The sequence below is a fragment of the Calidris pugnax genome, unplaced genomic scaffold, assembly GCF_001431845.1.
Source record: "Calidris pugnax isolate Ruff unplaced genomic scaffold, ASM143184v1 scaffold25, whole genome shotgun sequence".
In the NCBI taxonomy this organism is placed as follows: domain Eukaryota; kingdom Metazoa; phylum Chordata; class Aves; order Charadriiformes; family Scolopacidae; genus Calidris; species Calidris pugnax.
Window position 1 is genome coordinate 15,120,856 of NW_015090805.1, and position 14,187 is coordinate 15,135,042.

The following is a 14,187-nucleotide window of genomic DNA, read 5'->3' on the forward strand; positions in this document are numbered from 1 at the left end:
AACTCCCCCCCCCCCCCCCCCCCGGCTCAAGAATATTTCAAGATATTTTGAGATTCAAGTTCAGAAAAACATATATTCTCAAAATGAAACAGTTCCCTGACCCCAAAGGTATTACCATTTATCAACTTAATTACTAACCAGAATTTCTTCCTGTATTTGTTTTTGTATTTCTTTAGCAGGTGAGGGTTTTCCTCACCTCTAGCTCCACCTCAAATCTGTTTCCATATCTTAATAAAGTATTTGATTCTCAAAGCTTTGTGATATTTTTCCTTATTTTTTTATGATGTTATCTATCCTCAGAGAGCATATGCAATGCACATGCAAAGAGAGCACAATGTATGTACCAAATTCATTTTCAGCCACAATAATAGCTGTGATGCCAACTGAAATAAAAGTGAGCAGAGTAAACAGGCACCTAATGATCAGCTCAAAAGCTACATAAATAAACTTGTTTACCAGCATAGTGAGTATAGCTCATACTATTAACACTCACTATACAGTCAAACAGTCCCAATTTGAGTGACTGCCTTGACAATAATCTTATTTACACATTGCTCCCAACATGACGAGCATCCTTCCAGAGTTAGTACAAGGATTTAGCAATGCTGATTACGCAGCCAAAACACCCTCTGCCCGACCCTTGGAGCCCACAGCAGCAGTCACCAGCAGCAGAGCCATAAGCTACGTGCAGGGTATGGCATGTCTCTAACCTCACGGGACCAAAGGCTTCCCCACCTCCAAGTCCTGGAATCTTGTTTGGAGGGAAACTCTGAAGCGATGGTTAGTTACTGCCAGGCTTGGCACGGGACCTGAAAGCAGTGTTTGATTTCTCCCTGTAACAAGCTGGGCATGGCAGAGCAGCTTTCAGAGCTGCTTGCATGGGGCTAGCCCGACAATGCAAGGAGCCTCGGGCAAAGCGAGTCCACAGCAGGAAAGTTCAGCCAAACCATTCTGAGGAAGGCCACTACACATGCTGCAGAAAAGCCCACTCTGACAGACTATTCAGCAAAAAGAACAAGGAGAGGTCCTTATACTGGGACTCTAATAGCTGGACCTATATCCCTATCCCTGAATATCCCTAACCCCACATCCCTCCCGAGTTTACCTTTAATCTATACACCCGATGCTTAACTACAGTGCAGAGCTCCCAGCAGTTTCAATGATCATGTTAAAAGAAGGAAAAAAAGAAGTCTACAGGCTGTGCACATCCTTATGCACTTACACTGTGGATTCTCATTTTACTATGGCTACTACCCTAGGCACAATACAGACCACTTCACTTCTTTCAGTCATATCTTACTAGCTTCTTCAGTGAAGCCCTCTCTGGCCAGCCACATTCTCCTCCATGAACAGTAATTTAAACAGGAGAAACTTTTCCATATGAGGAAATACACTGAACATGCCTGAGAGATTTAAAGAGAGAATAGTAAAAAAAAAAAAGCCTTTAAACGTGCCATGAACAAGATGTTCATCTTGGACACTTGGGCATTTCAGCTGCACTCCTCTCAACACCTACGTAGTAATCAGAGCTCTCCTCATTAAGTAGCACAAGGCAATTACATTCAGGAAGAGAAATTCTACATGCATTACAACATTAATTACACAAGTCAAGAAATTCCATTAATGTTCCCTTGGAAACCTTAACAAAATCAGTGCAAAGTAGGTTCCAAATGACTACTAATACCTTTGAAAGAAATATCCTCCACACCAAAGACTCTTTAAAAATGCACACATCCTACAGTATTAAAAATGAAAGATTTCCACAGTTTTATTTGCCTATTATTGGCTTCCTATTTGATTTCAGCTTCTTATTTAACTTAGAAAAACAGAAGTAAGTGGCTGCAGCTTGACTTGTTTACAACCACAGTGTTCTACATTTTGTTTTGAGAAGCCCTGCGCAGATACTGTGCTTTCTATTGGAATGCCAAAATTCTTCTGTGGGGTGTTAACTACAAAGTGATTTTTTGGGTTTTTATTATTTATTTTTTTTAAAAAAGTCTGAAATCCTGTCCTTAAGGAAACTGATTGAACAGTCCAGATCAAGAATTCTGCACTTCCTGTACTTGTACAATTCTGACATAATTTGCCATCAACTCAGGGTGCATCTTGGTATGTAACTGAGTTGATCTAATACCCCAATGCTGCCAAAAGCCTTACTATTCTCACTCTTCTCTACCTCCATTCACAAGCAAAGTCCCATTTCACTTTCTTGTGCCATGACACACTCTGATCTTTCAGTGAATATTTTCGTATGGCTTTGTGAGACGAATTCATGCGACAAATGCTCAAAAGAATACTACAGCAAGCATAGAAGGTGTGGTAAGGTGTGTGGGCCATGTCCCCCTTGGTACCAACAAGGCTCTTAACTTGGTAAGTGCTCTTGTGTGTATTTTTGCCATCAAATATACACCTATGTTTCACCAGAAGACGAACATTTTTCTCTTTATATAACTGAACAGATTTGTCTACATGCCTTTGTACATACAAGGAGAAAAAAAAATGGCATACTTTGATATTTTCTGCAACCACAAAAAAATACATCATAATTTTGAGTGTATTTATAATACTTAGTTATGGACTAAACAGGGTAAGACCAAAAAGGGTTTTTTAGTCTGAGATGTGAAAAACAAAGTCTATAATTAAAAAAAAAATAAAAAATCTGAGGTTCCCAAGAAGTGAGCACAGCAGAAGCAAAGGTTGGTGAAGGGGAAAAAAAGGGGACAAGATTTCCATATCTAGAAATAGGTCCATCTTTCTGAGTGTGTGCCTAAATCACAACTCGGTAATTATGAAAATTCTGTCCTTCAAAAAGGAACATGCAAGAGCTGAACTTCTGAACCAGAACTGGACAGAACTTCCATCATAATCTTGTATACATGTACATATAAGAGGTCTTAGAAAAAAAAAAACCACCCCTTAAAATCTTCTTCCGATTATTAATAAGATTATAAATCCCTCTCATTACATCCTTTGTCTCCTAATCTATACTATCTTAAACTCATATAACAAGATGGCTTTTGTCACAAATGGGGAGACGGAGAGGTATGTTTATTCTCACAATTAGTACATTTCTTTTTCAAAAGGAAAAAGCAAATGAGTGTGGATAAAGTAACATTCTCCATATTCTCGGAGTTGGACTTTTCTGATAAGCCTTTTAGTCTGTCAAATACAGTGAGCTAAGGAAAAGAATTATTGTGGTGAATTTCCCCTACCTAAATAAATTTTTATAAAATTAGCCTTCTACAAGGAGACAGTACTTAACCTTTTAATACGGGATCAAATCATTGCCCTTTTTTTTCCTAGAATAAGGCCAGCCACAGATTAAAAGAATCCAACATACCCCTCCAAGGCCAGCCACAGATAAAAAATAACCCAACATCCCTCCCTTACAACCCTACACTTAGACTTAGTTCAAGTCCCAAATATTTCATAATTACATCTGTATTTACATATAAACACGCACTGTACAAAAATTTATTGTAAAATCTGATAAAAAGGTAACTTACAGACTCTTATCACGCCCGAGTTGAGAAAGTCAAGTTCATAAAACTTTAAACCAAAAAGTTAACTTCACTCAAAGCTTATAAATCCTATTTGTTAAATAGGTTAATAACATACTTTATCAGCCTAAATACAGCAGCTGCTCTTAGTATACTCGTCATAGCATAACTACCCTTCCCCCAATCTCAGCCTTAGCACAGAGGTAAGAAAATGTTACTGCAGAGTGAACACTGGAAAAAAAAAAAAAAAGGACAAAGAATTTATTAGCTTCTTAATTATATTTTGCTGTCATTGCTTTTTACTCGATACACAAGAGAAACTTTTAGTTTTAGATCCCAATTTAAATATGACCGTATATCCTCTATCTCCATCCTCTTCCTCAGTATTTAAACAAATATATCAACATGAAACATACTAGTAAATCCTAGCCCACACATAATAGACTATTTTCCAGTATAGAACATACAATAAAGCAACATCCTGAAGCCAGGCATATCAGTAGCACACGTGAAAGTAAACAAGTTCTTTGTTATATTAAAAGTTAAAAAAAGCAATACAGGCCAATCTCCAACTCTTTAATTTAATTTCTGCTTTATATAAGTTGTTTGTTTACCTGCTAATGGCTTGTTCCTCATCTGTTATTCCAGTCTCCCTGAATGCCCTGTTTGATTCCTCCAAACTCAAGGCAATTGCCCTCTGAAGATCATCTTTATCATCTCCAGTGAGATCAATCACATCTGAAAAGCAAAACTATCTTTCTCAAAATTAAAAGTGAAACAGAATGAAAAGGCAAGTCTTACTGTAGAGCAGAGAGAGCCCACACGGATTGCTGAGCACCATTCCTGTCCATCCCCCCTGCGCTCTTCCAACCACTAACCCTGCTAACAGCTCCCTTCCATCTCCAAGACAGATAAAAGCCTCAGCAGCTTGCTCTCGCTAAGATAGGACAGGCAATAGTCTTCCTTCCTCCTAATGATCTTAAGTTTCACAAAGCTATGGGACAAATTTAGGAATCCATGGTTTCTGAAAGCCCTCTTAAAGCAATACACTTAAATATATCACTTCTGCTACTGCAATCAGTTTCTTCCAGGGAACACATGATGAAGGGAAGCTTCTCTTAAAAAGGATACCTTAACCAAGCATAGTTGTTTTTCCCTCCTCATGGAGGAACGCGTGTAGAGTTTTCCCAATACAGCCCCAAATTCTACAAGTATGTCTGTGTACTGGTAAGCCAAATGCTTTCATATCATTTCATAACATGCAAGAGAGTTCTTTACTCAACCTAATTCTTTCCTATCCTGCCTGTGCATTCCTTTTCTGAATACATTTAAATCCAATTTCTGTCTAGTGAAAGTATCCCATCTCAACAGGAAAAATAAGAAAACAAATACTGAAGTCAAAATAAGGATACATACTTGGACATATGGGGAATGCTAGATGGGCTACTGACTGAATAATAAAGATGAGAACAACCCTATTTCTGTCTTCTTCTCCAGCTCCTGATATCTAAAGAATCGGATACTAACGTCCCCCGTAAACCTCCCTGTTTCCTGAGGGTAGTAACAGCACTCCCTCCCCTGAGTAAGGAGGGATTTCACTACCCACATCACACTGCCACACCAATCATCACCCCATCAAGCACAGCCACACTTCCAGAGCAGCCAGGACCAACAGGAACATCCATCAACTGCATAAGAGCTCCACAAAAGCCAAGGTTATCATGATTTCAAAGGCCAAAAGTCTCATTTTGCAAGAAAGACAGAAAGAGAGGGGAAAGTGCAAAAGAGACTTGTATGTGCAATATTAGACAGACACGCACATGAAGCATTGGCTGGTCTCAGTCTTCCTCCTCCGAGGCCAAAGTTCACCTAAAGAGCTATGAAAGAGATTCCATCCAGCCTAGAGTTTGGACAGTAGAAGCTAAAAGATTCTGCAAGAAAGAGATACAGGTTCTGAAACTGATGAACGCTTCAAAGAGAGATGAGCAGCTTCTCTGCTTTTCTCCTTCCACAAGCCAACTCAATCACTGATACCCAAAAAGCTTCTACATCTAGCTTCTGACCTCTCTCCTGGATGGGTTGACTCGCTGTAGGGACAAGCTACCCCTGTTTCCCTGGGCTTACTTGTCTGTGACTTTCTCATTGGATCAAAATAAAACACTGAACTTCTAATACAAAAGTCATTGCCATAGCTATGTATGGACAGAAAATTGGATGACTTATATCCTCAAAGGGAGCTGAGACTGAAGAGAAGTTGTAAAACAAGTTTTTCTATTAACACCAGCATCTTCAAAAATTAGCTTTCCACTTAGCCCTTTCTTTCCCTAATAAAGATGGTTGGATTTCTGTTTTATTTAGTGAGCTTTTAAAGGAAGCACTGCTGCCTACAAAGTAAACTGGGCAATATGTCATTATCTGCAAGTACGGAAAAACACTATGACCACAAAAGCAGCACTTCCTAATTTTATTCTTATGTCTTTTATAGTCATCTCAGATCTTCCAGCATATCAAAAGGATGCTTCAACTCAGATGCCTGAAATACTCCTTCAAAAGGACTAAAGCAGTGACAAGAACTGCCAGCAGGAGTCTCACCCAGTGGAGTTCTGACATATGAGCTGCCACGACGAGAACAATGTAATTTGGGCTACAGTAATACTTCAACCTGGGTCACACGCAAGTACAGCCCTGTACTACAGCCTGAGAACAGGAGAAAGGCTGGAAAGGTCAACAGAAATAACAGGATCCTGTGACCACACACTCTACCTATTTCACTCTAAAACGTGGTGCTGCTTATGCTGTATTTTCTACCCATTTGCAGGTAGACACACACAACAGCACCTAATCTCCACTGGAAACAAACTGATGGAGAAGTATGGGATTACTCCGATCATTTACTTACAGAAGGGAACATTTCTTTAGCTAGTCTCTAGTCAGGTAAAAGTGATGAAATTTTTATACAACAATAAAGAAGAAAGTTAGATTAAGAAGTAAACTCCTTTATATGGGGTGTGTTTTTCAGAAAAGAACTCATAACCTAGCTCCCTCTTTTACACAAAACAAAACAAAAAATAATCTATCAAGATCAACTCCAACTCAAGCTGTCATTAAATTATTCAACTTCTTTGCACCTCCCTAGCCCCTTAATCTTTATTAATCTATACCACCATCCTACGTTTGGGAAGTTTATTACCATTCATATTACTAGTGATTACATTAATATCAAAACCCCAAATCCTTCACTTCTACTTGCTTTCAGAAAGCGGATCAACACAACAATTTCCTTTGCCATGTAATGGTCTTGGAGCAGACAATGCAGGATTCCCTTAAGAAATTTTGCTTTCAAGCATACGTTGTTCCTGAGCTGCATGAAAAATACAATGCAGTGAAGACCAGCTGCCAGGTACTACCACCACATGGGAGTGGTGCAACCAACATACATCACAGAACACCACTCAAGTCAGAAAAATACATTTCTAAATATCAGCTGATCCATGGTAACCTACTCCACACAATCTTTTAGTTTGTAGCAAATGTAAAACAAAAATATTTTAGAGATTTACGCTAACGTATTTTAGCTCATGTTTGCTGTACTTGGAGCAGATCCAAGGTCTTTTTCAGCCTCTCAGCTGACACACTAACTCATTAAGCTGCAACAGCTCACATACGACTTGAATCCTAAATCATAGGATTATAAAGAGATCTCAGTAGATGTCATAACAGAAGCGGAACAGTCTAAGACCAAACTCCTCTTTCAAAAAAGAAAACAATATATATCAGCTTGTCTGCACAGTTGGGATTTCCGTCAGCTGGTTATAGAGTATACAAATGTACATATACTACATGAAACTCATGCAGGGTTTTTTTTGGTTTTGTTTTAAAATATCTTCAAGTTCTGTAAATTCTTACATGGGGATTTCTTTTTTTAGTGAAAAGACATCCAATTTCCAATCAGTTATTCTACAAGTATGATCACTTTGCCTTCTCTCACAATCTATAATAAATTCAACACTAACCTAGTTTTAAAATACTTATTTCACTTCAATTTTATAGCATTAATGCAAACCTATAACTGTAGTTTATAACAGTGAGTGGTAGCATTCATTCATGAAACTGATCTACTGAAATTTCCTGTGTGACTGAGTTTGAAGAAAAAAAAGATTATTTTTACTCAAAGTACTTATCAGGCACGCAACTTTCCTGTGATAGGCTGAAGGATGCATTTCATAAAGGTATTAAAAATAATGCCACATCTCCAAATTTACAGTTACCTAATTAACATATGCTGATTTTGTAATACTCCTCCTCTCATTTAGGCCACTGAACACTTTAGTTCTCACTGGCTCATCCTCCTAAAGGTACTTATTGTATATCGCATCGCTTTAGAAAATGCAAATATTCTTAACTAAGCCATGAAAACTAAATAAACAAAAAAGTTTGCTTCTGAAAAAATTCTTTATGAATGAAGAAACTGCACATCAAAACAGATTGGCTTAGTGCATTCATGATGTTTATTCAACTAAAATTAACATGCAGAATTAATCTACTGTTTTATTAAGAAATATATTTTCGGTTTACAACATTAATATATTATAATGTGTGCTTCTGGTACATGAGATCCTGAGAGTTTGACACAGTTTGTAATTCTATGAGGAAATTTTAAAGGGTATACTGAAATTTGTAACAAATATACTAGGGTATATACAGTAAATGCACACACTATATCTATCCATCCCCATGTATCTTCTTTCTTTTCTAAACCAACTCTTACTATTCTGTTTACTTAGGAAGTTTCTATCATCATTTAAATAAATGGTTCTTACATGGTAACTGCCTAGGTCATTAAAATAATTAATGTGTTATTGACTTGTTACTTATACCAGGAGGTAGAGAGTAGGACCTTCAAACTTAAGTAGGTTGGGAAACTCAGGCACAGATCTGAAGTAGCAATTGAACCCAGGGACTGGCAATAAACAACTGAAGTGGTGCAACCGCTGACACAGGGAGAGGAAAATGAAGGAGCAGGCCTGATGGGTTCAATGGACAGGTGCCAAGTATGGAAATCCAGCAGCAAGACTCCAATTTCAATACATCAACAAGATAAGAAGAAAAGAAAAAAATACTGAAGTCCAGATTACATCAGTTTTGTTTATTACAAGCAGAGCTAAGCAAGATCCTATATTCTACCATCTATTCTGTGATGTTACACGTCATGATGGTCTTAGGCTCCTGTGTGAAGATTTAAAGGAATTTAATTGGCTGTATATGCCAATTTTGGTTAAAACTAGATGCTCAGCCAACCCAAACAGCTCTATTGATCAAAGAGCTAGCAAACGTTAGCCACCACTATCTCACAGGAACTTCCTCATGTCAGCTGCACTTTCACTGTCCTAAGATTATAACACCTTAAACTGACAATTCTCACATTATCAGAGATGGGAAGGAGGGAGGTAGTCATGGAACAAAGGAACAAGTGAATCTGTAGGATGCAAGGAGGACCTCAAGGCACAAGACTCATGACATTTTGAAGCAGGGATCCTGCCACACCAAGCTGGAGACACTCCCAGGAACCTGAATGGAGGTGACACAAATAATCCCTGAAATAGAAGGAAATGTCATGAAGATGCATAGTGATATCCAAGTTAAGTAAGGTGACAGAAGAAACTAGTGTCAAATTCTACTCACAGAAACAATAAAATGCACAGCTATAGAATGAGGACTGACTAGGATTTGTGCCAAGAAGGATCTAGGAGCTACAGCTGATTCATGTTCAACCTGCAATTCGCATCATCACAGCATTGAAGAAAATATGAAGTTAAGGTATATTGTCAGAGTACTAAGTGGACATTTTACAATAAATTTATCTTAAGATAAAAATTTTCTTAACAACTCAGTGGAATTCTTGGTTATTGTTTTGAGTGCCACAGACCACAAAAAAAAGGCAGAACCATTAGAGAAGGTCTAGAAGAGAGGAAACAAACGGAAATACGAATAGGAAATGCATCCAAAGACTTGGAAAGAATTTGGGCTGTTTAGATCTGAGCAAAGTCTGTGGGGATGTTATGACACACCATCTTCAAGCACACAACACTTCATTTGAGATAAAAGGAATGAAGCATACTATAATCTCCACAACGGATAGCACAGAGAATGAAAGGACTTCACCTGAAGCAAGAGGGAGTTAGGCAAGACATTAGGAGTAGGTAGGAGTAAGTTAGAGTAACTAAGTCTAATAAGTAAGTGAAGCACCAAGCCAAGGTACTCCGTAAACTTTTCAGAGTCTGTAAGAAATGCATCTCACTTGGAGATGTTTTAGATGCAGTTAAATCTACCTCACTGGAAAGGGCTGACTGAATTAGAGACCTATGCAAAGGCTCAAACTCTAGGAACAGGAAGACTTAAAAAGCCAGCTCCCCAACCCTCAAGTTGGGGTGTGCAGCATTTTATAGTTACATTGTACTCTGACCTTATAAAAGGGCTTGAATTCTTTTGTTTCAGCTGTGGAATGTGCAATTGCAAAGACCAATAATTCAGTTTTTGTGAAAAAGAATTTTGAGTTTTCAAAAGAAGGGAGGGAGAGAATTTGTCTTGACAGCTCTTTCATTTTAAGACAATACAACTTCTAAAATACATGTCTTCTCTTCATTTTGCCACTTCCTTTAACCCTGCGTTCTGCAAGTTTCTCAAATAAGAAGGAAATGGATATGCTTAGCAATGCAACAGTTCTGTTGCGTAGCTATAGATGAAAATACACTGAATTACATCAAATTGAGAGAAAAAAGGTTTCTAGAGAAATCAATAAAATGGAAGTAGTGGAAAGTACTACTAAACAATTTATTTTGTTTTGCTTTAATTACAGTGCCTAGGTTTCATGCTACTAAGCAGAACGTGAAAGTGATCTTAGATTAAACGGTGTTCACTTGTACATTGCAATCCTAATGCTTAAGCACTTTCCCCTCAATAACAGATTGTGTGAAGGGAAGGAAAAAACCTCTTTGCAAAGGGATCAGATACAGCATGCATCAGTCTTGACGTGAAAAAGCTACACTTGCAGGTGCTTGCACATACCATTTTAAACAGGCAAAGAGACAAGCATTATGATTAACACTGATTGTGTAAGTCAGCCTTTGATTTTAAAGATGGAGTAAGTTTTATGCAAACTCACTAATATTTTTATAGCTCTTGAGATGTTGCATTTGCTAATAAGAGAAATGAAGTTTCCTTATACCTCCTAACATACAGGATGCAACTCTCAAACAGCTGAATAACCACTGTCACTTTTGGAAGAGCCAGTGAATAATCCAGGCTAACCACTGACTGTTAAGGTATGACTTACTGTTATATGTGTTTTTATTTTACCCCTTAATTAAGTAACCATTTCAAAGAAATATATTCTGTCAAGCTCGCAGAATACATCTGATACACCTTTATGCAAAGCATAGATTGAAAAGCATTTGCAAGTGGCTAGAGATTTTATGCAGCATAAAAGACAGTTCTGGTATTTAACTGTAACTCCCTCTCATCCCCAGTTTGGATGACTTAACTTGGTGGGACTGCAAAGCTCGGTGACTCATACCATTGCGAGTTCCAACCGCACAGAGGTAGTTAGGCAGTAAGGAACAGCAAGGGTGAGTTATAATTATCTTCGTTTAATTATGCCTACGTGGGACAGCAAAAGGGAGTCAAATTTGAAAGACAAGATACTGTCAGCAACTCGGCATAGTTACTGAGAAGCGCTAATAGCATTCTGTGCAGAAGGGAGTGCTGATGGTTAGAGCTATCCTTGCTGATATGTTTTCCATCTATGCCCACCCTTCCATTCTCTTCTCCCAGGTCATCCGCTGTCTTTCACCACACTCCCTTACATGACAGTACTTACCATTGCAGGGCCCTGAACCTCATCCATTCTATGTGTACTGCATTTTTTATATTCATAATCAAAATAATTACAGCCAAGCAGAACCCAACAAAAAGAACTGCAGCTTCTACAAGAAGCTTTCACTGGATCTCTACAGATGGGGATGGAGGGGTGCTCTATGATGCGAGATTGGTTTAGACTTTTGTTCTGCTGTGGGTGTTTAATTCTTGCCCCATGAGTCTTCCAACATGAAGAAAAGTTGGCCAAGATGCCTTTATCTCAGAACATGTTTTCAGTCTAACTAAAACAACAAAGGCTAGCAAAGTCTGACTGCTTTTTTCGCAGCTGTTGGTGCTTCTTGATTACTGACTTGTAGTGCTATGTAACTGTAAGGAACCTGGGTCTGCCTTCAGCCCTCCAGAAAAGAGAAGACAATCCTGAAATTCAGCTTGGAACGTGCAACTCCAGAGTTACTTTTTTCAGTTTGACCAACAGTCATGGGTAATGTTGACTCTGCAGATTTGACTCTTCCCTCTCTTACATCCCTTGTCTCCTCATATCTTCAATAAGGTTGCACAGTACAGTAAGTAACAGCAAAACTAAGCACTTCTATTAATGGGATTGCTAATAAATCTAATTAAACACAGACTGCAAAAGAATTCAGCTTACTACCATATAGTCTCCAGAACTGAAGATCTACTGACAGCAGTGGTAAGTTTTTGAAAATAGTCTCCATTTACTCAATGTGAATTTTATGCCATAGAAAATTAAATACATGTGGAGCTTTGTGTGTGTTTTCTTTGCAAAGGAGAGAAAACAGAAACGAAAAGAACACAAAAGTCGAAAAACCCAAACATCCCCAACAACTAGGGGCAGGGAGGAAGGGGATAATATAACTATCATGCACTCAAGGCAGTTTACATGAGGTTCCTAGTAATACCAAGGATTAAAACACAGTTTTTAGGTCTGAGCTGCTGAGAATAAACTCACCTCTAACTTAAAAAAAAATGTTTATGTCAAGGTGCCAGAGACAAAAAGACAGACAATTGTACAATCAACAAGAAGATCTAAACTACTTTACAATGGTGCCACTGTAGCCACCCCACGATTAGTGAAATGAAGGGGGAAAAAAATCCTACTATGGATGAAGCTAAGTAATTTTCCTCACTCAAAAGCTACATAGATGTACTACATACACGGTCACAGGATTAATATAAAATTTAAATATTGTACATCTGTATTTAGAATGTTACAACATCAAGAAACTCAGATTTTACAGAAATCAATCCCACTACAAAACTTCCTTTGACTTTTTCTTGTAGGTTATTTTCCATATTTACTTGCAGAGCTTATTTAACATGCAGGACCACAAGAAAGCAAAACTTTTCCTGTCAATAGTTTCCTCATCAACATTTTATAAGTACAGTAGTTTTAATGTTTCTTCCCTCCCTTCCCCCCCTATACAATGACTATGCACTTAAGCAAAGGAATACAATCTGCAAGACTCAGAAGTACAGTTTCTGGGGCCTCCTATATCAACTGATTAGAACTGCTTAAAATTAAGTATGTTTAAGGTTAATTTCATATATAAAATACCTAATCTTTCTCTACAAAATGCACTGCTAACCTCTCACATCTTCATTTGGGAAAGTCATCCCCGTCAGGTAAAAGCTACTCTTAATATGCTAGAGATTAATATATTCAAGACAAACATTCAGAGATTCTTCTCCTATTTTATTTTGACTGAAGAGTACCCAGCTTTTGCCTTTAACTATTTACTGCACAACCCCAAAATAAGGCCTATAATAGAAAGGGGGGAGGAAGATTGAAAATTGATTTATTCATCTTCTGATCAGCAACATACATACACGTAAAGGTAATTATTAAGGATAACTCAAATTTAAAAATACACGAAATAAGGAAAGAAAGAACACATAAAAATGTAAATATTGTTAAGTAAGAATTATCAACAGATGAACAGTGATCTCACAGGCAAGTTTTTAGTTTTCTTGCCTTTAAACAAAATTTACAAAAAGAAAAAATACCTACTGGTGTCTGCCTGGCTGCCCACGCTGATATATCTGTCATTTCCAGGAAGGGCTGTTTGATAGTAAGTTGCCTCCTCTAGCTGGGGAACCTTGGCATTCTTCGCGGTGAGGAAAGCCACAGCCAGCTCCAGGTTACCATTGCTGTCCTTTAAGCATCAACAGAACAGGAAGTGAGAGTCCCCCCACCCTTTGGGGTTTTTTTGTTGTTTTTTTTTGTTTTGTTTTGTTTTTTGTTTGTTTTTTTTTAAATTGTTCTTAACAGCAAAGGACAACAGTACAAGCAACTTAGAAGATACATGACACACTGTATTTTCAGGTGAAATATTAATCAGAAAAGAAAGTTTGCAAACTTGACATATTCTGCATAATTCACTATTTTTAACAAAAAAGAAGATAGGAAATCTTATAAGAATTTACTTTGGTAGAATTTCACTTATTACAGGAAAAAAAAAATTAGTGATCTTGCTGTGTAGGTCAACCCCTCAATAAGGATAATCAGCACACTCACAGACTTCTACAGCAGTCAAATCATTTCTTCTGAAAGTCTACTGTTTCATTTTTAAGGCCAGAAATACTGGCTTTTGAGAAGCAGTTGTGTACCTGACATGCTGAATCTGAAGCAACAATTTTATATACATATATATATATATATGATTGTAATTCACTAAATTCTCATTTACCGTGTATAAATGGCTGAAAAGCTCTTCTTAAGGGAGACAAGGGATTTATATAGATACAGATATATGAAATAAATGCAGAGAAACCTGCCATTCTTTACTTGCTT

At 37.7% G+C, this 14,187-nt stretch overlaps 1 protein-coding gene across 1 annotated transcript in view; it reads right to left on the reverse strand.

The window, feature by feature from the left end:
• USP25 (ubiquitin specific peptidase 25) overlaps positions 1 to 14,187 on the reverse strand; it is an 88,855-nt gene that overhangs the window by 58,951 nt on the left and 15,717 nt on the right. Inside the window, exons 3-4 of the mRNA XM_014938008.1 lie at positions 13,405 to 13,549; positions 4,115 to 4,238 (exon numbers count right to left, since the gene is read on the reverse strand). Coding sequence (XP_014793494.1) covers positions 4,115 to 4,238; positions 13,405 to 13,549 — 269 coding nt within the window. The remainder of the gene's footprint in view (positions 1 to 4,114; positions 4,239 to 13,404; positions 13,550 to 14,187) is intronic.